The sequence below is a fragment of the Uloborus diversus genome, chromosome 1 (genome assembly GCF_026930045.1).
Source record: "Uloborus diversus isolate 005 chromosome 1, Udiv.v.3.1, whole genome shotgun sequence".
Classification (NCBI taxonomy): Eukaryota; Metazoa; Arthropoda; class Arachnida; order Araneae; family Uloboridae; genus Uloborus; species Uloborus diversus.
Window position 1 is genome coordinate 178,962,463 of NC_072731.1, and position 24,212 is coordinate 178,986,674.

The 24,212-nt window shown below is 33.0% G+C and overlaps 1 protein-coding gene across 1 annotated transcript in view; it reads right to left on the minus strand.

Moving 5' to 3' along the window:
- Positions 1-3,155: 3,155 nt before the first annotated feature.
- The window catches only part of LOC129217386 (ubiquilin-1-like), a 97,073-nt gene continuing 76,016 nt past the window's right edge, over positions 3,156-24,212 (minus strand). Inside the window, exons 7-13 of the mRNA XM_054851685.1 lie at positions 16,366-16,672; positions 15,432-15,709; positions 13,856-13,939; positions 10,964-11,079; positions 4,788-4,959; positions 3,780-3,867; positions 3,156-3,220 (exon numbers count right to left, since the gene is read on the minus strand). Of these exons, the coding sequence (XP_054707660.1) occupies positions 3,156-3,220; positions 3,780-3,867; positions 4,788-4,959; positions 10,964-11,079; positions 13,856-13,939; positions 15,432-15,709; positions 16,366-16,672 (1,110 nt within the window). The remainder of the gene's footprint in view (positions 3,221-3,779; positions 3,868-4,787; positions 4,960-10,963; positions 11,080-13,855; positions 13,940-15,431; positions 15,710-16,365; positions 16,673-24,212) is intronic.

The window sequence follows — 24,212 nt, forward strand, 5'->3', positions numbered from 1 at the left end:
TGAAAAAAAAAAAAAAAAAAAAAAGATGTGAATTTCAATAGGCACTGCTTATGTTTTGAATATGCAAATGATTGGTCAAAGCAGATTTTTAGTCAAAGCTACAAACCACCCAACTACTTTTTACTAGATTTTCAAAATTTAATCATGAATGTTGAATACAAAATCACAGTCAGATCTCCAACGCATGAAAAATTGTTTTTGTGAAAAGAAATGCATTACTTCAAGATCCATACATGTATCAATGACAGCAAAATATAGAAGAGTGTGAATATTTCTGTTAAGGATTTTTCATTAAACTTCAACATTATGAAATTTACTGACATATTTATGCAAAACTAGTCACTATTGTAAAATATTTTTAAGAGAGAAAATGAAGGGAAAAAATAGAAGGAAAATTATGAAGATGATATGATGAAAAATTTGAACTTTTGAAACAAAAACTGTATGCATGTAAACTGCATAATATCATCAATTATTTACTGCACACCAATCAAGCAAAACAGTTGACAGAAAAAATTCCGATTACATACTAAAATTTGAATGCCATACCATGCAGAATTTTAACTAACAGCCTTTCCCTATCTGACTCATAAGCAAAAAAAAAAAAAAAAACTCTTTTCTTATATATGACTACTTAAATGACTGTTTATAAACTTTTAAGAGTAGCCGGGTCAATCTGTGTCATTTTTAAAATGTGAAATACAAAACACATACAGTTTTATGTTGAACATCAGTATTCCTTTGTTTTACAATGCTCCTATAACATACTAACTCCTCAGTTCCTGCTTGTTCCAGAAAAATCAAAATCTACTGTGCCTGTTTTAGCAATTCTGATTTCTATTAAAACTTTGCCACATAAGAAATTAGATGCACAACCGATTTGCACAGTAGAAAATCTGAAATTAGAGGCATTAGGTTAACGTTTAATACCAATTGACATCCTGGTCCAACTGTGTTTTGTTTTTATCAAAAAGGAACTAGTCCTCATTTAAAAATATATCTTAAAGAGTTTTTCTTTAAAAAATGTTAAAGAAGAAACGTAATTGTTTGTTTATCTAAGAAGCTATAAACTTATGTTTTTACTGTCATAGTATACTTGGACAAGGTAATAAATGCTAATGACTTCAATTTTCTGACTCAGAATAAATCTAAATTGAGAAGAAAGATTGGTAATTAGTAAAGCAGAAATAATCTAAATGTTGCTCAATTTAATACATATAGTATTTACCTTTTAAGAGTAAAGATACTTTTTTGATTTGAACTACAATTCAACTTCAAAAACAGCATGTACTTGCAGGTTGAATATCGGTATTGCCAGTTTCAAGAAGATGAGAAGGAAATAAGTAAAAACACGAAATAAGAGGTGTTATTTTTGTAACTTTCATGGTACATTCTAACTTTCATGAACATCATTTCTAGATATTTTCTGACTAAAAAGCAAATTTGAATAAAAGAACGAGATCAGTGTATTGATTAATCAGGTAAGAAATTGTAAAAGATTACACTTGCATCTCCACTGTACAATACATAATTCCAGCATATTAAGCTCCAAATTTTCAAATAAAAATTGCTCAAACCCTTTTTTAGACACATGCCAGAGGAAATTGAGCTATGAGATAAAAATAGCCACAATTCACTAAAAAATGCTGAAACAGATGAACATGATTTTCATTACAAGATACATTGCATGGAATATACAGGGTGTCCCCATTCTTGCAAGAGCTCCATTTTTGCAACCCTAAGTCCAACAAGCATACTTCTAATTACAAAAAGGTCAAAATAACAGTCGAGCTATGATAAATTTGAAGCAAAGAACAATTTCTGAGAAAATATGCAAAATCTAATCTAACTTTTTATATGGTCCACATTGCATTTAAGGAAATAATCTACAGAAAAAATAATATTGAAATGAAACACTTGCCACCAAAATTGAAGGAAATATTCAAGTTCAAAATTCCAAGGTGCTAAAAATGAGATAAAACATATCGCCTTTTCAAAAGAATAATATGTTGTTGAAGTCAAAAATATATATTTATCTTTTTCATTGTTATTGAAAATAAATGCAAATGTTATGCTTTGATACATAAAAACACACCACGAAACCAAATACAATTTGGAAGAAAAAAAAATGATGGCGATATTGTTACCCATTGACTATGAGTGTGAAGAGGTATAAGTAAAAAAAAAAGCAGTGTTTCATAATTTCCATAACTCCAGGAAAGTGGACATACTAATGCCAAATTTGTTTTGTTAGTATTATTTTTTAATGGAAATTATTTCCCTGAATATAATTACAAAAACTTAGAGGCCGTATAAAAAGCTAGATTTTGTATTTTTTCACTAGTTCCTTCTTTCCACTTGAAACTTTCAATTCATTAACTCTGCATTTTATTTTGAACATTTTTGCAATTGTAAGTATGTATCTAAAACTAATGGTTGCAAAAATAGAGGTCTTGTAGGCAAAACCAAGAGTATAGGGCATTGAATCAATTAAATATACTTATTTAATACAAAAAATGCTCATAATGTAATTAATATAAATCATATTCTAAAATGTACAAATTTTACAGGGGGAAAAAATAAGCAGTAGAGATAGAAGGAAGTTCCTCTTCTAAAAAAACAAACATTAGAGCATTATGTTGATAAAACTGCTTATACAAACAAATATTTTAATTATTCTTCGTATAACAACGGTTTTGTAATTTGAATGAAGTGTTTTACTTCAACAAGGTTGCATTTTTTACAGCTAAAACTTTTATGTTGATATTTTGCATCACATTTTTCATTTTATCATATAGCTTCATTTAGTTGTTTACTTTTAAGATTATAACCAACTGAAAAGCTGAAAAGATTGATAATTTTATGCCAACTGAAACTAAAAATTTCGAATTGTGCTAAAAACTTCAGTAAACTTTTATAAACAGTGAGAAAACAGAACACCACATCATCATTTGATCCAAGCTCTTATCTTCTTATTCCATGATAAAAAGAAGGAAAGGACAAGATGAAAAGATTTCTTCAAAAGTAAAACTTTTTCCCCAAAACATTAGAATCCAAAAATATCACTGTAGCAATACTGAGATACAAGCAATATGCATGAGCCATTTTCATTACACTAGGCATATTAGATGTAATACAGCAGCATATATATTTTATCAAGGAGCATGGGATAGAATTCTTTCAACTGCAGAGTTTAGATCTCCAAATGTAGCAATTAAGGCTGCAAAATAAATAAATAAATATTTAATAAAAGAACCAAAATTTAATCATAATAAAAATCACATTTTGCTTGCACAAATACAAATTGCTTAAAACTATATTAATATAACAGGACTAGTTTCAACCCTGTCATTTAGGGGGGTCAGGATGGGCAAATGCCCACCCCCTTCATTTTTGGGTCGTGCTTTCTTCAAAAATTGTTAATTGAGTAACTGACCTGAAAAAAACTTAAAATGATTGGTCTGACTCCATAAATAAATCCTCTTTCCTCTTCATTCAATAATTTTTAAACTGATTTCATGTAGCTTAAATGAGTCAAATGATATATCTTGCACCTCAATCAGCCAAATTATAAATCTTAAACTTTATGGACATAAGAAAAACTAGAATAATGTTAAACCTTTTTTCTGCATGTTTTATATGGATATTTTACATTTTACAGCTTCAGAAAAACACATTAAAACTTAACGAACATATTGAAAGAATTAAAAGCAGCATTACCATACTGACTCTATGCAACTTTAGTTAGAAAAATTGGCTGTTTCTTAAGAAATACTTGCCCTGTAAGTTGGTTTGCTGGTTCACAAAACCCATCATTTTCATTTGTTCCAATTGACTACGATATTTCTCTTCAGGTGGACTATCCGTCTAAAAAATATAATAATTACGTTTTTGACTAATTTAAAAATCAAATAAAGGTTTAACCTTTTCACAAATGAGATATTTGTTTTGTTTATCGTACTGAACTTTCGGTATCCCAGAGCAGTCAAAACAAGTGACATATCTCAACCATCAATAAGCAGTCTATAGTTGGCGCAAATCTGACCAGGCAGCAAATTTAATGCTGTGATTCTGGATTTAAGTAGCCTTCATATTGCTGCTTAAACTTATTGCTTAGTTTTACCCCAACTATATGAGCCGCTGTAGCAGTGAAAAAGTTAAAGATAGTTTTTCAACTAATTTTTTTCAACTTAGTTTATTTACCAACACATTACAGTGGACGCCGGTTAATTGAATCAACCGCTTTAATGAATCAAATAGTCAAAAGCAGAATGAAATCCAACTTTATAGAATTCTTTCGCTTTATTGAACCAGTTGCTTTATGGAATCAAAACTACAGAACAAACGTGATTCATATAAGCGGCGGCCACTATACAACAAAAGAGTTTCCCTACTTCTAAAGAGTTTTCTATCTAAACTCTTCTAATTTTCCTATCATTTTTTAAATCCTGTACTCCTTTGCTGACATTCCTTTTGATATATTTTAGCATTAGCAGAATTTCAAGGCAAATAGAAGCCTACATTTCTCTGAGCATGTATCAGTGAATTGAGTATGACAAACAAGTGTTACAAATTACAGCAGTAAAAAAAAAAAACACAAGTTCAAGACATAGTAAAAGTTTTACAGTAGTAAAACACATGCCAGTTTGATGCTTGTTTTATTAGCAATAAGTGAATAAATTAATCACTTTAAAGTACTGCTTTTGCCATCAAATTGAAAAAAAAAAACGTATCAAATGCAAAATAAATAAAAAAATTATGAAGGATATATCCTTAAGAACACTTACACTGGCTCCTCGAGAAAGTGAGTTAACCATGTTTCTCATGAAGAAACTAAAAGGATCTTGAGTGAGAATATTAGATTCAGTAGCTCCATTTTTTTCAGAAGCTGCTGTGGAGACTCTAGTGGATTCAGCTAAAGGCGAAAACAATGCTGGTATTGGTGGCTGCCCTGGAAACCTAATAAAACAAAAGAATTTTATGACTACCAACACCATCATAACATACAACTTTTATAATGAGTAATCTTTTAATGGCAACAAACAATGCTTCACAAAAATGACTCATCATCGTTTCAATTCTCAAGCAGGACCGTCCCAAGAGGGAGGCGAGTGGGGCAATCACCCGAGGCGCAACGAAATGAGGAGGCGCTGCAAGGTGTCCCTCGTTTCAACAGAACACAACAACATTCACACAAAATGAGGGGCGCCGCAAGGCGCCCCTCATTTTGTGTGAATGTGGTGAACATTTCGTCTATCATAGATACACAGTCAAAAACGCACAAAATACAGAATCATTGCAGTGATTCTCTATTTTTTTTTCCTAGGGCACGAAAATATTGCCTCTCTTTGTCCCCAAAACATTAGTTTCCTTTGTATCATTGAAGCAGATACAATTCCTGAGAATATAACTGTTTAGAGTCAAACAAAAGGCACTTCTTCTTTGTCTAGTTCTCACCGAATTTGCTTGAATTCTGCCCTTGCGTGCAGTGATGTAACCAGAAAAAAAGCTTTAAGGGGGCACATTGAAAAAAACAGAAAAAAAAAAGTGTTTTGATGAGATAGGAAACAGTTAAAAGGTGTCCGGTTAAAATTTTGAAACTTTTAGTTTTAAAAATGCAATTGTAGCCTTAAAAATGGAATTGTAGCCTTAAAAATGCGGTTATACGTCATGTTTATTGACGTTAACGTAAGGCAGGGAGCTCAAAGACTGTTTCCGATCCATGATTTTTTTAAAAATAGATTGAAATCAATTCCTTCTCTCCCTGCAAGTTTTCGAAATTGAAGTTTTAAAAACGCAACTTTAGACAAACTTTGAAGATTTTATGGATAGGAAGATCTGGAGCATTTCCCATTAAAATTGTTCAAAAAATTTAATAATTTGTCATATTAAAGAAAGGCGACATGGGTACCCTTGCACGAATATTTTCTTAAATTCACATGTTAAAACGCAATTTGTAAGACCATATTTTGTGATATTAGGGCCAGTGGTTTTTCAAACTTAGAGCTCCAAAAATGCAATTCTTAGCGATTTTCGATGATTTTGAGTATTTGTGGGCTTTTCCCTAAAACTTAAATATTTGATGAAAAAAATAACATCTTTGTTTATAACATATATGAAAGCTGGTATTAAGTTGGTACAAGTAAAACCAAAAAAACTCTTGAAAAGAGTCATTGGATGAGTCCAGATCAAAATTTAATTTTGATGTAATTTACTTCAAATTCTAATACATTTTCTATTTATAATCAGCAAATTATTTATTCATGTTCTTGGTTTTATCAATATGAATAACTAATTCAGTTTTAATTGTTTGGTTTTTATCTAGTGGGATAACATTTCACAAGATAAACATTTGGATTTTTCACATTTCCATTTTTTGAAAAGTTTTTGGTTCATTAACGTGTCAAATATTAGAAACAGATTCATTTCTCGTGTTTTAATTAGTATTATGAATAGCCCTATGATTGTTCTGTTCATCAATATGTAAAAAAATCAAGTATGTATTATGCACTGATGTTATAACTAACTTGATTTTTCTCTGTGTATGGGGGGTGCGACAGAAAACTTTCGCCCTGGGCACCGTCAGCTCTTCGGATGGCCGTGTTCTCAAGTACTCTCTTTCTTCCTTTCGCAAAAATTAGACCCAACATAAAATTTTATAACTACCATGAGGATTTAAAATACCAGAATTGAGGAAACTATTTTATCAAAACAAACTAGAAATTTTTGGTTTTTATTTATGAAAAGAAAATGGAAAATCTAGTAGACTTTGTTGTGCAAAATGCTTTCCATAAAAGCATGGGTGCAACCACTGAAACAGATTACTTTTGATGAACATACTAACTTATAATGTAATCAATAAATTCAATAGAATCAACCAAAAGCTTTCAAGTAAAAATTAATCTTCAAAATGAACATAAAGTGTCAAGAATTTAGTTTAAAATTTTGGTTAGGAATAAATAATAATAATAAATTGTTTTGATATTAATGATGACTTTTCAATAATTCAAAAGAATTTTCTTTAATAATTGTCAAGGGAATAAAAATAATGCACATTTTAACTGGGCATTGTAAATGAAACAAAAAAAAAGGCAAGAAAATTATATTTTCACATGCTTAATGTTTTAATGGCATACATAATGGATCCATATCAACAACTACATGCACCCCTTCCCCTGATACTTTTAACTGAATTTTCTAAATAACATCCATAACCTCAAACTGAATCTAAAAATGACATATTTACATTTTTGTAGTCTTTCACGCCTATGCAACAAGTCGGAAAAAGAGAGAAGAAAAATTGTCAGCACACTCAAATAAAAAGTTACATTAATACAAATAAACGTTTTCTTTCATACTGGTCAGTAGCACTATATAATTGACAGCTTAAAAATTATTTGCTCTCACAACTGCACAGAAAAGACAAGTAAAATTTTCACAATACAGTGAAACCTCTCTGAGCGGCCATCTCTCCGTTCCAGAAAATTTCGGCCGTTGAGAGGGGGTGGCCGCTTTAAATGGTTTTCGTTACAGTCGCAATACAATTCTACAATACACAATATAAGCAAGTCTAATACATAGAATGAAGTTTGAGATTGATCTAAAAGGGAAATAGTATATTATTTAATTATTGTTTACATTTTTCGAAGAAAGGACACAATTTGTGACTTAAGTTTTCAATCTTCTCCAACAATTGTTTTCAAAATCGAATTCAAAATGTTGCTTGTTGCAGTTCAAATGTTTTTCAATTCAAAATGACAAATAAATTGCTCTAACCAATTTATTTGTCATTGCATCTGAATTTTTGATGACTTTATTTATTATTCCCAAAATCACTTTAGTTGAAAGTTTAGTTTGCTCATGATTACAAAACGTATTAGTAAATTGATCGCCAGAGGCCAAATCAGTGCCTGAAAGGTAAAAAAATGTATTTGCTCAAAAGACGTTAATAATACGCACAGCGAACTGATTAGTTAATTTAAACCAATCCCCAACTAATATTAGATTTGATTGAAAAACTTATTTTCGCTGACTCGTTAACTAGAAAATGTTTCTCAGTCGGCAGTGTAATTATCAAAGCTCTCCGTTGCTGTTTCATGCTGGAAAGAATTCGAAATCGTACTCTATTAATACTCTCGCCGATTTTCCACGTTCATATTGCTCAGAATTTCAATACGTAGTTCAAGATTCATAAATTATCTCCGACAGTGTTGTTTGCAACCCAGATTACACATACACCTGACCAACTAATAAGATAAACATGAGTGACATTTTTAGTCCAAAATTATCGAAATTCGTTAAAGGTCTATAAGAATTCTCCTCTTTGAACTAAAAAGCTGCAGATTAGAAACAGAAAGTGAATAGATTTTCCTGAAAAATGGAATGGATGCATCCACTCGGCGGCCGTTCAGGAGGGTTGGGTGGCCGTTGCTAGAGGTGTTTTTAACATTAAGTCTATGGGCTAAAAAATCCCTGCCGCAAAAAAGGGGCCGTTGAGAGGGATGGCCGCTTAAGAAATGTAGCCACTCAGGGAGGTTTCACTGTAGCTTATATACAGGGTGTCCAACCTAAAAGTGGACCAATAGCTAATTTCTAAACTGTTAGAAATAAGTGTACAGTTCTATTTTGAAAAAATCATTAAACTGCGCAAGGACTCGAAATTCATGAAATTTTTGTCAAAAAATCAAATTTTGGAAAAGTTACAAAATTTAACTTTTTATTCAGTCTCCCAGTCCTAGCAATGATATTTAGTTAAACATTCTGGACACACTAACATTTACAACTAAAAAAAATCACTCTTCTAGGATCAAAATTGACCGAGTTATAAGGTTTTGAAAAATCCCTATTTTCGAAAATTTTATGACATCAGCGAGATAGCTCTTAAGGGCACGTAAGCGAATTGACAAAGTGTGTTTATAGGTTAAAATTTATTTTGGGTTCTTGTCATCAGGAGGAAATATGAATGGTTTAAGCAAGTACTATTTATAAGCTCAAAGGTATATTTATGGTTAAAAGCTCTTTTTTTTTTTTAAATCTTATTTGTTTCAAGAATATCTAATTTCCATAAGTGAATTTGATTGGAAAACATGTTTTGTATCTCAATTTATGTAAAAGATTATCACTGTATTTAAATTTACAGAGTACTGATAAAGGGGAAAAAAATAGTATATTTAAAAGAAAAGCAAAACCGTAAAGGTTTGAATTATTTAGAACTTTTGTCATGGTATTTCAGAGGACAGACAATAATTTTGTAATGCTGAAAAAATATTTTTTTTCTTTCTACGCATTTCATTTAATGGTTGTAACAAAAGTTTCCGGCCAAGAAAGAAAAAATAATGTAGTGCAGACGATATAAGAGGTGGCTTGAATCTTTCGTTACAACATAAATTCTTTTTCTGAAACAATGCTAGACTTTAGGTGCTCCTTAACATAATATTCTCGTTAGTTTTATTTTCCTAATCCTTTTATAAAACTGATTTGATTGCTTGCCGTGTGTCATAAATTAATTGATGAGTGTGAATTTCTGACCCATTCCATTTGTAGAACAAAAACTCAACAAGTAGGGTCCTATCGCAATTCATGGTGGCGAGGAATATAATTTGAATTTAAGATTGTAAAAACAAGTGAATTTAAATAATCTTGAACTTAAATTATGTTTTTCTTAATTGGAATGGAATAGAAATGACTAAGAAATTTGCACCCGTCATAATATTATGATTCAATTTTCCAGACTAGGTAATACGAGGCTTATCCATAAAAAAAAAAAGAAATGGTGATTAGGATGCGCAAGTAAAGTTAAAGATTTTATGGCTGATATCCACCAGTACACTTATCATAAAGATTATTTGCAGTGTATACCATCATGTATTTTTATTTTTGATCAATCTTAAATAATGAGAATTAGTAATTTCGAAATTTTGTATGAAGATGTAGTTTTTCTGTTTAAGTTCATCTTTATAGGTGTTTTTTCTGAAAAAACCTAATTTTACACACAGAAACTTTTTTTTTTTAATAACGTCTGCTTGAGTTAACCCTGAAAAAATGAATAAAATCAAACCACAGATGATTTGCAACTATGACAACGAAAATTTTACTCCTTAAGTAAATATTAAAAACAACTGCCGTCAAAGCAATCTGAAAAATAAGAGCAACATTAACTTTGATCAAATGAGGACAGTAAGAACTTGTGACTGCGCAAAAAAAAAAAAAAAAAAAAAAAAAAAAAACCTGACATTAAACAAAAATATTTTTTTAAACAAAAAAAAGAGAATATAATTGTTTAAAGAATATTTGATTTGAATTTTTTTTAAAAATGTCCATTTACGTAATGATATTCGGGGGACGGAAATTAGAGTTAGATGTTCTTAAAACAAAACGACAAATCACTTCAATACCCCTCCCTCCCCCCACCTTTAAACCATGAATAGACTTTGAGCTCATAAATAGTACTTGCAGAGTCTTTTCAACCGCGGTCAATTTCAAGCGGTCAATTTCAATTTTATCGTAGAAGTGATTTTTTTGTTAGTTGTAAATGTTAGTGAGTTCGTAATGTTTTACTAAATATCATTACTAGGACTGAGGGACTGTATAAAAAGTTAAATTTTGTAACTTTTTCAAAATTTTATCTTTTGACAATAATTTTACGAATTTCGAGTCCTTGCGCAATTTAAAGAGTTTTTCAAAATGGAACTATACGCTTATCTCTAACGGTTTAGGAATTAGCTTATGGTCCACTTTTAGGGTGGACACCCTGTATAACACTTATGCCAAGCAGTATAAATCTATTCCATACACAAAAAGACAGCGAATTCACAGTACTTATAATATTATAAAATAATAAATCACATATAAAATAAATTATAACAATGGAAGTTACCGAAATATTCTCAAATGTTAAATAAAACAAAACAGCAAACTGGACAATATACGTTTGAAATATTTTGTAAATATCATGTAAACGTACATGTTAAAAACATTTGGAGCAGCTTGCTGCAATTGGTCTAGACCTTGATGAATATTCATCATAGCACTCAGGGCTTGCGGATTGGAAACAAATCTCTGCATTTCTGGGTTTTGCATCTGTTAATAATAAGAGACAGCTTTAATTCTATATTATTTGCATTAAAAACAACCAGCACAAGATTTCTATGAACAATTTGTAAAACTAACACACAATACTATTTTGCTCTTTCTAGACATTGAAGAAAATATCTTTATAATTAATAAAACAGAAAGTATGCATCTAAGTAAGTATGTCTTCTACTTGCATTGGACCATTTGACTGATTTTCGTAAAATTTGAAACAAAATCTGTTTGGAACAGCATATGCACTAGAATGGGTGAAAAATTGCTTTAAAAAAAAAAAAAAATTGGTTTTAACTCAACTTGCAAGGGCTGTGTAATAGGCTAGTTAAAACTTACAAAAACTTTCTTGAATACTGCTCAATATTAAGCCATTTACCTTCGACATTCATAAGATTACAGCTTAGGGGTTTGCAATGAAAGGGTAGCATTGCAAACCGGAGAAGAAATGTCAGCCTCGTGGTTAAGCTTGCATAAACAGAAACCAGATGTCACAGGTGTCCTACATACGGAACCTGTTAACAACAGGAAATGCAAGGAGCAGGCAAGAGTTAGAACATTCCTGAGGGGCGTTCCTCCACGAGATCCTACCTGGTATGTTTGGAGAGTAGGGTGATCCAAAAAAGGCCCTTTTTTTAAAAACATTTTGGTCTTCACCGGTCTTACCCTGCCATTTGGTTTTACTTAAAAAAGATTATTGTGAAGTTTCAGCTAATAATTTTAAATTTTAGAGGTAGCTCAACATCATCAAAGTTTGATTAATATTTGATTTTATGCAATTAATGCAGAAAGGAAGAAAAAGGCAGAAAAAAGCAATACAACTATATTTCATTTAAGTCTTTAGCATTTTTACGTTGAAAACTACATAATAACAATTAGCATATTTAAATGACAATAGAAGTTGTTGTGTTAGTACACTACCAAACAATTTTTTGCTATCGGTATAAGCGGGGCAATATTATACAACCTGCAACAAGAATTGTAATGGATCTGCAATAGCTATTACTTTTTCATTAAACTCCTTTATAATATGTATTCATTCCTTTCTCACTGCAAGATTATTAATAACTGACTTCCTCCAATAAATTTTAGTGCTTTGCGATAATTCTCCCAAAACTCTCAGATTTGTTTGATCTCCCAAGTTTTGCAAGATGAAATATATCAAGTAAGCTCATTTTTTCAGTTAATGAAGCTGATCATAAGTTAGGAAGTCCACAAATTCCATGATATTTTTGGTCATAATCTCAGGTACTTTGCAGCATTTTTTTTTTCATTCACTTCTTGAACAGCTTTACCAATTGTCTTATATTCGAGTGTCACTTGATTGTCCAAAAGAGTCATTCAATTTTATTTGCTTAGGTATAGAAACTGTCACCCAAGGTATTAAACAAAAACCATTTTTCAAATATACCAAAATCTTCTACTGAAGTGATGGTGAACGAGTAATTAAACACTTGTATTTCAAAACAGTACAACATTTTTATTTTCATTGAGTATGGTGCATAGCTCCAGGTACAATAATTCTGATTCTAGGAAAGGGGTTTTATGCTGAACTATAAAAATCAGTTCCAGAAATTCTCGATAATCGTCTCTTAAGTCATACAGTGATTTTTTAACAGATTGTATTCTACAGTCCTTTACATCAGTCACTTTTCCTTATCATTGCGTCTTGTGATGCATTTATTCTTATCAATGGACTCCCCGCAGGTCTAGAATCTGTTACAGAAAAATTCTTTTGGTGCAGAAGATAACCCTATGCATTTAATAAAATTGGCACCAATCAATTCTATAGTGTAGAGTTGACATTCCAGAATTAATTATTTCTTAATTATTTTGTACAAGTAAAACAGGTGCTATTGCTCTTGCCTGTATTCGGTCAAAGCGTAACACTTAATCAACTTACAAAGAATGGCAGAATTGCATTAACTGAAACATCTTACAAAAATCATTTGTAATTAATTTCTGTTAATGGGAAAAGCAATCATATTTTTCAATATATACTTATATTCAATAATGATGCAAACTTCATTTGCTTTGAGCTATCTCTAAATATTATTCAAATGTTATAAAATTTTGTCCCACTGATTTTCTAATGTATTGGAATCAAATGGGAGGGTAAGACTCAAACAATTTTCACCTTCGAAATTTTGGACCACCCTATTGAAGAGCTTAGGCTCTGATGAAGAGGGCTACGAGCCAAAATGGCTAAATTCAATTGCAAATAGCGATTGTAATATAACTACAGAACTAAATCAAATCCAGAATTATTTGAATGAATGATAAAAAGTGATTTCTGAAAGTGTCGTATTTGCGTGATATTGCAAGTGTGGTATAGCAACATTGACAAAGGAAAAAAAGGAAGCACTATTTTTACAGAATCTGCAACATGACATTTTTTGCTATAACTTTTTAATTTACTTAATAATTAGCACTTAATTTTATTTTCAGTTTGTATGTTGTTAGGACTTCTACACTGGAGAAAAATAATTAATTTCTATATCTTGATGTAATAATTATTGATGTTTCAACTTAGTAAAATGAAAAGTCCGCAACATTCAAATACTGTGAAATGGTCCTTTATTGCACTTACTGGGCATATTACGTTTCTGATGAAAATAACACATGAAAAGAATGTTCAATTCCAACATTTTACAAGTGTTTATAAGGAATCAAAAACATGTTACTTAGTAGATACTACCGTTTACCTGCCTAAGGCAGGAATACTCTGCCATTGAGCTATTTGTAATTATTATTAAATGATGAAAAAACAAACCTGTTGAATAAAAGCTGGTAGAGACTGTCGCATCTGCTCTTGCAATGCAGCATTGTTGCCAAAAATTGGATTGTTAATCATTATCTGAAAAGAAAAATACAATTTGCAGCGAAAAACAAAAATGTAACTTAAACACCTAATCATGCAAGTTCAACATATAATCAGGGACAGAAATAAATTTTTAACACTAAGTGCACAGGTATATCGATTAATGCACAATATGTAGGTTAAGTTCACAAGTAACAAAAAAATAGACAACACATTATGATAATAGAATAAACATGACAACACATTGTGAAGATATTATCTTTGAAAATTTTGAAACTTTGGTACTTTTCCATTAAAGGTATGTCACTTGGTTTGGTGACTTATTTAGAAATACAAATGCGAGGACCAGCGACAAACTCTGGGCCCAGCTTGGCTGGTCCTACTCAATAAATTGGTCCCCAAACCAAGATCAATGGCCCTCTTATAAAGCTATTTACCACCTTGCTCATTACAGCCCCTTTTGGGAAGCTGTTCCAAGTTCCCGCAATCCTAATAACTGGTAATTTTTTCCTAATTTCCGAGTTAGTCTGAAATTTGAATAGCTTAAAACAATAACCCCTCATACTGCTTTTCATGCAAAAACTTAACCTGTTAACATCTTTCATTTCGATAAACTTAAACAACTGAATCATGTCCTCTCTGACTCTCTTTTGCTCCGAGATATACATATTATGCCTTTTTAGTCTAGTATCATAATCTAAATCTGAATGTCCCCTTGCTACCCAAGTAGACTTTCTTTGAATCCTTTCCAGTAAAGAAATGTATGTCATCTTGAGATAAAGATATCAAAACTGAACAGCTGGTCTTACCAAATTGTTTAAAAGGTAGAATTTCATGAAATAAACCTACTGATAAAACCCAATTTTCTGTTAGTTAGTTACTTGCAATATTTCACTGCTGACTAAATTTGAAGCTGTGATAGATTAAAGCACCCAGAAGAGCAACTGTTTCTTCTTTGTTTAAGATAGATTCCTGCAAATAATAGCTTGCATGCTTATTTCCATGATCTAAATGAAGCACTTTAGACATTTTCAAGATTGAACAACACTTCACTGTCCACTTAAAAATCGGATCTAAATCTTTTTGAAATTTTTTCAGTCGCTCATCCCTGTCAACAACCCCCATGACTTTGACATTGCCTGCAAAAATATTAATGTTCCTAGAAACCCTTTCACTTATATTATAAATAAAAACAACAAACAACAATGTTCTTAAAACTGAACCCTTTGGGGAGCCCCACTGAAAATACCAGTCAACTGAGAATAACTACTCTTGACAACTACTCTTTGCTTCCTCCAATATGAAAATTTCTAACCCAATTTAAAGTATTCCCCTGCATTCTAATACAAACAAGTTTACTTAGCAGAGCAACATGCGCTACTTTATTGAACAGGTTTTTAAAGTCAATGTCAACAACATCTACACACTTTTGCTGCCTAAATTAACAACATAATATTTAATATTATAGTCCTTCACATGAGACAGTTTGTTTTATAATAAAAGGTATTAATTTCCTTTGAAAACTTACTTGACTTGCAACTTCAGGGTTCGCTGCTAAGGCATCCATCATTGACTGCATATATGGAGCGTTAAACATTTCCTGAACTAGATGTGGATTCTGCACCATTTGTTGCATAATACTTTGAAGCCCAGGTGATGTAAATATTCCACCTTCTATACTGGATGGACTGATATTATCATCAACTGACATCTTCTCTGTGGCTTTTTCTTCAGTCTTTTCATCTGAAGCCTTTTGAGATGGTGGTGTTTCTTTACTGCAAGAATCTTTTGTTGGCACATTTTTAACTAAAAGATGGAAATATATACTTAGAAAATGGCATCTAATCAAACCAAATAGACACACTTAAGACACTTGCTTCAAAGTCTCTTTCTTAATTTGTAAATTTCAAATCGAATTTTTAAAAAAATTTCAGTCTTTATTAGAAAAAAAATTGAGCAAATTTCAGAAATTTGAAGCATTTATAAAATAAAACAAAATACTGAATTACTGTCAGGCCTTAATCTTTGACATTTAGGCATCAGGCCATTAATTGACATTTTCTTATTTTTCTGCAATAAGATTGCAACGTTAAAATTGATAAAATTGAGATATGATGGTAATGAGTTCTTTTAAGATTTCATTACATATTTAACTATCTAATTCAATCTAAATGTGAGCTGTTGACTTTTCTGGAAGCTGCTTATTGGTTCCTGTTTTATTTTATTATTATTTTTGCTCTGTTATTGATTTTTTAAATAAAAAGGGGGGCACAATAATAAAAATTTAACAAAATTAAAAAAATATATATATGTTTGCAAAAATTGGTAATTCAAGTTTTTTTTTTTTTTATTTTTGTATATCAGCTAAAAAATTTTAAGCAGAAAAAACTTATGTTGGAAAACAAATGCAGAATTTAAAAAATATTAACGTAATTTACTACAGTAAAAATTCAAAATATCACCTTCTTCTTGATTTTCTTTAGTGATAGCACATTCAACTGTACTTTTTTTGTCTTTGTCTTCACTGTCTTCTTTATTTCCTTTACTTTCACTCCCAGACTCTTTACTTCCAGCCTCAGACTCTTTATTTCCATTCTCAGCCTTGTTATTTTTATTCTCAGCTTTTTTTATTTCATTCTCAGCATCATTACTTTCATTCTCAGTCTCTTTACTTTCATTCTCAGATTCATTACTTTTCTCATCTAAGTCATCTCCTTTTCCATCACTTTTACCCTCTGAATTTTGTGAAGCTGAAGGTGTTGGCATATTCTAAACAAAAACCAAACGCCAATTTTAAGTAGTTTTGAGCAAAAAATATAAAAAATAACAATAAAATAAAAACACATTAAGAGAAAATATTAAAAACAAATAAGAGTACTTTTCTATTTAAAGAAATCAAATGCTTTTAGCAAATTTTTTAAAGAATTGTTGGAGATCCATCACACCTACTAGATTAAAATAACATACATTAATCTTTTTTCTTGCAATCAAACGACCAAATAAAAACAAGGATTTTTTCTATTAACCAAACAAAAACATAAAGCTTGATTTAAAAAATTGTGAAAATGTTAGTGTGGTAAAATTGCTTTAATGTGATAAACAAAATAAAATTGTTATCCATTAAGAAGTAATTGGTACTGATACTATGGTTGGCACAAACCTAACCTGGCAGCATTGTAAAGGCTACGCACATCCTAATCACAGTATTACAATGCTGCCAGGTTATGTCGGCCTCAACGCTAGATACAAAAACAAAGAAAACAAAATTTCTCTGATTAGTATATAATAGAGCTGGACAATGTAGGAATTTCAAATCATGCATGATCCATTACAACTTTACATTACAATGTTGCGATGCATCACAATGCATAATGCCAGCAGGTTATATTTTGATAAATAATGCATGCTCAGCAAAGCCTCTCATTGATGTAAAAAAGATGAATGTGAAATTTCAAATTTATGTAATAAATTATTTGAAAGTGAAACAATATTAAAAATACACTCTTATAAAAAAAATTTTAAAAAGTGACACAGCTAGAAGAATGAAACGAAATTTTACATGTGTGAGGACAACATTGATATAAAAAAGTGAAAGTATACAAAATAAAAGCAAAGTAATCATTTATTACTGGAAAAATTACAAATAAATGAACGTTTTAGTACCCTGCTGAGTAGGGGGGACTCAAAAAACGATATTTTAGATTTGCAAAAACCTTGTGTATTGGCATTCTAAAGAACAGAAAAATTGTTTTATACAAATGGATATTAATGTTTTTATATTGGGCATGAGCTTCAAAGTCTGAAAAAAAGGATAAAAAATGTTTAATTTTTAAAAACTTTTGAAAATACAAATGATTAAAATCTCTGTTCAAAAACCTGTCAAGTGCTCCCTTTTAACTCTTTTCCCACATCTTTGAAATGAATTACATACCTTTACAGTTTTTAGTTTGCGCATAAGTGAGGTAAAGTTTCTTGAAATTAACCAAAAATAGATTCTTTTAGCTTTTTTTACACATTGCAGCATTTCTTTTTTAACAGTTCAATTTTTTTCTGCAATAAATGTGCCTTATTCAGCTCTTTGTTGAAAAAGCAATTATAGTTTACTACATTAACAACCCATAACCAACCACAAGGAGATAGCTGCCTCTTGTGCTTTGTTTTGCCCATCTCTACACTCTGCTACATTTACATATTTACTATACATTTATATTTACAATTACTATATGACCTTAAACACAATTCTAATTCTAAAATCAATGTTTGAAGCTGTACTTATGACTTAGTTTTGGCATTGATGGTTGCAAGCATAAAGTTGTTCTTTTAAATCCATCTCTTGCGTCTTCCCACATACATTTTAACACCAGTTCACAATCCACATGTGACCAGTTCACAATCCTTTTAACGGTTTGAGTGTAAAATAGGAATTTCAAGAATGTGTGGCATACGAATCATCATTACGTGGGCAATGATTGTCCGGGTCAGAATTTGAACCACCCACCTTTGTGATGCTAACCCGGTGCTTTAACCACTGAACCAAAGGGAACTCAGGTTCGGGGGCAAAGTTAGGTTATGTGCTCTTTAACAGACGCCAGATTACTCCTCCTACCACTTGATGGAGCAGGAGAGCGATTCAATTTATTGCAACCAGGGCCGTCGCTAGCTGAACTATCTGGGGGGGGGGGGGGGGGGGGGGTGTTGACAATTTGCGGCCCCCGTCGATCATTTAAAGGGGTCTATGCACCCCTTCCCCCAGGTATTGAAAAATGTATGTTTTTACAAATAAGTGGGTGTGGTTTTCGTTGTTTTTCCAATAAAATTTGCATTAAGTATACACTCTTTGTCACCAACTCCTGAAAAAATTTAAACTGATTGGCTGGGCGGTCCCAAACAGCTCTACTGTTTTCAAATATATGCTAAAAAATTTCAACTGAAATGAAGAACCGTTTGTACAAATATCATATAAATGCAAGAACTTCAAAAATTAGTATCTGTTTGTTAGTCTTACTCTTTTGGCATTTTGTCCTGAGTATATCTAAGACTGATCAACATTGACTATCATGAGACGCATTTTTTTTTTTTAATCCTTTTTTTTTTGCGGTGATCTTTAATTGAGAGGACATGTAGGTTTAAAAGTCAGACCTTCCAGCCTTAAATACAGGACCACCTAGAGCCACCGACCCCTTGCCAGCACCCTCCTATTAAACTTATAAGATTTATACTACTGCGACTCCGACCTCTCTCCCCCCCCCCCCCCGGAGGGCCGGCTCCTTAGTTTTCGACTGGGCTGGCATGGCTTCTGACGCGATAGTGAGGACACATACACGAAACCCAGGAGACAAATAAGAGGAAAAAACGTGTTTGTTATTTCTAATACAGCAAAAATGCTGGTAAGTTCTTGTCTGGTGTACACGATAGACGTCGTTACGTAAATTAAAGCGTCAGCTGACAATACATGCGCACAAGCAGTTTTTGTTGCCGCACTCGCTTTTACGTTCGATCTTCAATGCTCCGGAGATGTGAGGCATTTATCACGGCACGGGGTCGTAATTTCGAATACCTACTTTGATGACGATCGTTGGCTCCTTCATGTTCTTTTTTCTTAGTTTTTTGCTGTACTAAGGATAATAAACATGTTTTCTTCTCTCGTTCGTGTCTTGTCTTTTTGGTGATTTGTGTCGTCACTATTGCATCAGGAAAGCGTTTCCGACCATGCATTGCTATGTGATTTCCCATCATCTTGGTGTACTCTATCTGCCCTGAAAGTCTGTAAACGTTGTACTGTTACACCCTGTATATTTTTTAACGCATTTAATTCTTACAAACCGGTAAGTAAAATATTAATAAAATAATAGTTTAAAAAAGTAATAAACATGCTCTTGTACAAGAATGAACTAAAAAGTAAAAAATAATCTTTTAATGTAAAATACATTCAACAGGGAGAGGATGTCCCATAGCGCTACAGCTAAGTATAAATTAGCTTAAAACAATGGGAATAAAATAATTGACCAAACAATTAAAAGCATGGGGTGCTCCCCATTTACATTTTTATCATGCATTATATCAAGCACCTCAAACGATTTAGGTGATACGATACATTAAGAGTTTAGGTTTTAAAAGGTTTTTTAAATAGTTTATTAATGGTTTTGCTAAATATATTTTCATCAAGTTATTTTTTTTCGTGAGGGAGCGGGATTTTAATATAGTTCAAAATAAATTGTGCTCGTTACTTAAATTCTATTTTTTTAGGGGGTGGGGAATGGAATTTTCCTTTTTTCTAATCGTAGCAATTATTTTAATCTAATTTTTCCTAAAAGCCATAAACCTTTGCAATTCAAATAAAATTGCACAAGAATCTTTGGAGGTTGTTGAGTGTCAGCGAGCAAGGGGCGGGGCCCCTAGTAATTTAAAATTAAATTGAAATCTCTTCAATGGAATAAATTTTCACTTGTAAGTCCGCGGTGCCCATCTCCCCCAAGAGCAAGAGCACATCCCCCCCTCAATATCACAAAGAATCCCTCAACTCGGGTGCCCCACAAAAAAGAGAAACATACCCCTTAAACACTCCCCTAAAAACTTCAATGGCGCAGTGTGCGCCACGATAACCCCTGGGTGGGCACCACCGTGTAAGACAAATCTTAGCTATAAAGGTATACAATGACCTCATACACAAGATTATCATTTATTGCTTGCAAAATCAGAGTTAAGGCAATTATAGATTATAGTTGTAGAAGTTTTTTTTTTTTTTCCTAACTGAAAAAATAAAAGAAAAAGTAAGTAAAAAGTGCAGTTACACGCGAAGGTTGGGAAGGGCCGAGGGAGTATAAGAGTGCTTTTATGAGAAGCAAATATAAACAATAGAAGTTAAAAACATGAAATGGAAAAAGCGGAGTGCCGCTTTCAACTACATTGTGGATTAAATCAGTTTGTTCAAAAACTTATTAATTACTTACTTAATGTTGCTGAATAAAGCAGCTTTTCTATGCAGCTCCTCCAGTAGTGTTTGGCTTTGAGCATGAGCTCTAATTAATAATAGGAATCGGAAAAAATTCTGTCAACACTCAACTGACAGCGGACGAGTAAAGGAAAATAGAATCAGACGTTTTCTCGGAAACGTATCAGCAATCCGAGCAGCAACTCCCTCTCTTTCTGAATTGCTCTCCTTGTTCTCTCAAGGTCATACTCTGAACAAAAACCCCTCATGCAGACTGGACACACCAGACAGAATTCTACTAAAACACGTGATGAGAACAAAGTGCCCGTACCGCACCACACAGGGACAGAGGGCTACAAACACTGCTTCAGCCCGAGGCTTGAGCCGTCCGATCAAATGACAACCGGACGTGGCAAGGACTTCAGATCCGCGTTCTATAAAGCAATTATTCCCTTCGATTTTCGACACAAAATCGCGTCTAGTTTCTGCGAAACAGTCTATACAACTACAGTTGAGTTGTATCCAGTTGTATCTCATGTTTCTGTTTTCCATTAAAAAAAAAAAAGAAAAGAAAAGAAATTAAGCAAAAGTCTTCGTCATTTGACTGCGCTGTTATTAAGAAAAAGTCTTGGTGTAGACAAGGGGTATAATAGGGAGTTATCCCACAAAAAAGAAAAAGCATACTGCATAAATACGTGCAACATTTTCAGATTTTCAGTACACTGGCACAGTGGTGCTGCAAGAAACTTTCCTTGGGAGAGAAGGGAAGGGGGGAATCATATAAAATGTTTCAAAATTAAAGATCGGATAGTGCAATTTTGAATGCCCTACTTAGCAATTAATATTCGTATTTTCCGCATTGAATGCCGCCCGAAAAGAATCTTAGCTGTTTTTCGCGGCCCCATTTCTAGTCTTTTGATAGCTGAAAAGTACCAGATGTTTTAGATTTCAGGTTTACTGATATTCCTAGCTATGTTTTAGTTATTTTATTTATTTTTTTTATTTCAAAGAACTCTGCTGCAGTTTGAAACAGATTAATGTAATACTTCTGCATATAGAATTGATTCATGCCTTCTCCATTTAAGTTTTTACTGAAAATGTTGGCGTAACTTTTAAAGTTCTCGCACGTGTTTATACAGTAATTTTTTTTTCTAACAAGGGACGACCGATATGTATTCGTTCACGCGGTCCCACTTGGCGATTAATATCTGTATTTTCTGCAACAATTCTTAGCTGCTTTTCGCGGCCCCATTTATTGTTTTTTTTTTTTTTTTTTTTTTTTTTGGCGATTAGGGTCGCGATAGCTGAAAATGAAAAGTACCAGATGTGTTAGGTTTCAGATTTACTGATTTGGTTAGTTATGTTTTAACTATTTGGTTTTTCTTCTAAATTTCATTTAAGAACCCTCCACATTTTTTTCCATATGCGGTTTTATTCCTTAAATCATAAATAAATAATAAAGTAAAATCGGCGGCCCCTTTCTCCAAAAAAGTGGAGGGGTGTCACACCCCCCCCCCACCCCCCCACCCCCCCCCCTTGCCGACGGCCCTGATTGCAACAGATGAGGGGTGCTGAGAAGCCAGGTGTTCTGGCTGTAGTTGTGTTAAATGTGAAATGTTTTGTTGAGTGACAAACTTTGTGAGGTGTCCCAGACGGACGATTGAGGTCGGGGAATTCATCCAATATATCCGCAAATGCCGAGGAGAGGGGATTTAAAAGCTTGATACTAAGCTGCTTCATGAGTTCAGTGTGAGCAGGAACGTGCAACCCCCTGGCTCCATCCACTATTCTCTCATTGCGACAGTCGGGTAAAAGGTTGCAATGGGATAAAAAGTGGGACCCAATAATTCGAGTCGAAAAATTTGCCACAATGAAAGGCCATGAGAACGTTTTTTTGAAGACCAAAGTCCAGCGACTGATTCATTGATCCGTAAGTCCTTATTGTTGGCAGCGTTGAGTTCAAAGTTAGATTTTGATAGTTGTTTCATAACCTTTGATCGTGGATACAAGCAAAGATCGGATCCAGTGTCAATAAGGAACCTGATCTTTGAAGTACGATCTGTAACCAATAAGCAACTTCCTTTAGGTTGGCAGCTAATGGTCGCCGTTCGTGTTTTCTGACCACATGCATAGGGATCTGCATTGATGGCTCTTGCACCAAATCTCCGATGAAAATAGAAATAAGGAGAAGTTCGGCCAGCAGGGTGAGAGCTGGATCGACGAGGGCTCGTGTTAAAACCTTCAGGTGTACGGCAGTAGCGAGACTTACTCTGGGAGAAGCAATCTTTTTATGGTGTTGGGAACTCCATTTTTAATGCTGTAATTTGCCTCGACAATTCATGTACCTGCTCCTCTACACAACTGGCTACATCTGAATCCGTCGTCAGAGCAATTGCATTGACAACTCCTCCGTGAGGTGTAACGTGGACTTCCATAATGCAATCTGCAACTTTGGCCATCTCTTCAGCCGAAAGTGACGCCTGCACCTGTAGCACTGCTTGCATGTGTTCAGGCAAGCGCTGTAGCCAGAGAATGCGAAGCAAGGGGTCTGTCAACTCCATCGAACCAGCTGCAAGCAATTTTAAGTGTCAGAGAAAGTGCAACGGTTTCCAGTCTTCAAGCTCTTCATGACCTAGCAACTGCGGAATGCATTATTCGGCAGACAATGAGAGCCTTAGGATCATTTTATTCTTTAAATGTTCATACATGCCAGTAGCTGGCGGTGACTTAATAATGTCCTCCACTTCCCTTGCACATTCCTTGCGTCTAAGTTCACTACAATATGGTGAAATTTCGTAATATCCTGATTGATGCCGGATAGAATAAATTGTGATTCTACCCGTGAGAACCATGATGCTGGTTTTTTTGGGCAGAAAGGTGGAAGTTTGGCAGTTACTTGCATGACAAACTGTTCTTCAGAATTTGGCGACATCTGATCCACATAGTGATAATCCTATTTTCCTGCTTTTCCAGTGTCTGTTCTGCTTTGTTCAAAAGCACATCTTGTTTTGCTACAATAGCCTTCAAATTGGTTTTTGTTTCGGTAATAGTTCTTGCTTATCCATCATTTATCACGTCCCAGTTCACCAATGTAGGAAAATATTATTTTATTTATTTACAACATTTCAACAACATCGATCGTACTTGACGTCATTTATAATATCATCATGTTCTATCGATTTCTCTTCACTTCAATTCGCTCGGCCCCCACAAGTCCTTCTCTCTTCACTTCCGTTCACTGGGATGCCACAAATGCATACTTTAGCGATTGTAAAGTTTCTAGAAATCACAAAATATCCCTGATTTTCACATCACCATTGAGTGGGAGGAAAGTGAACACGTTGACTGATTGTGTAGAAGAAATTCTCTAATAGCCAG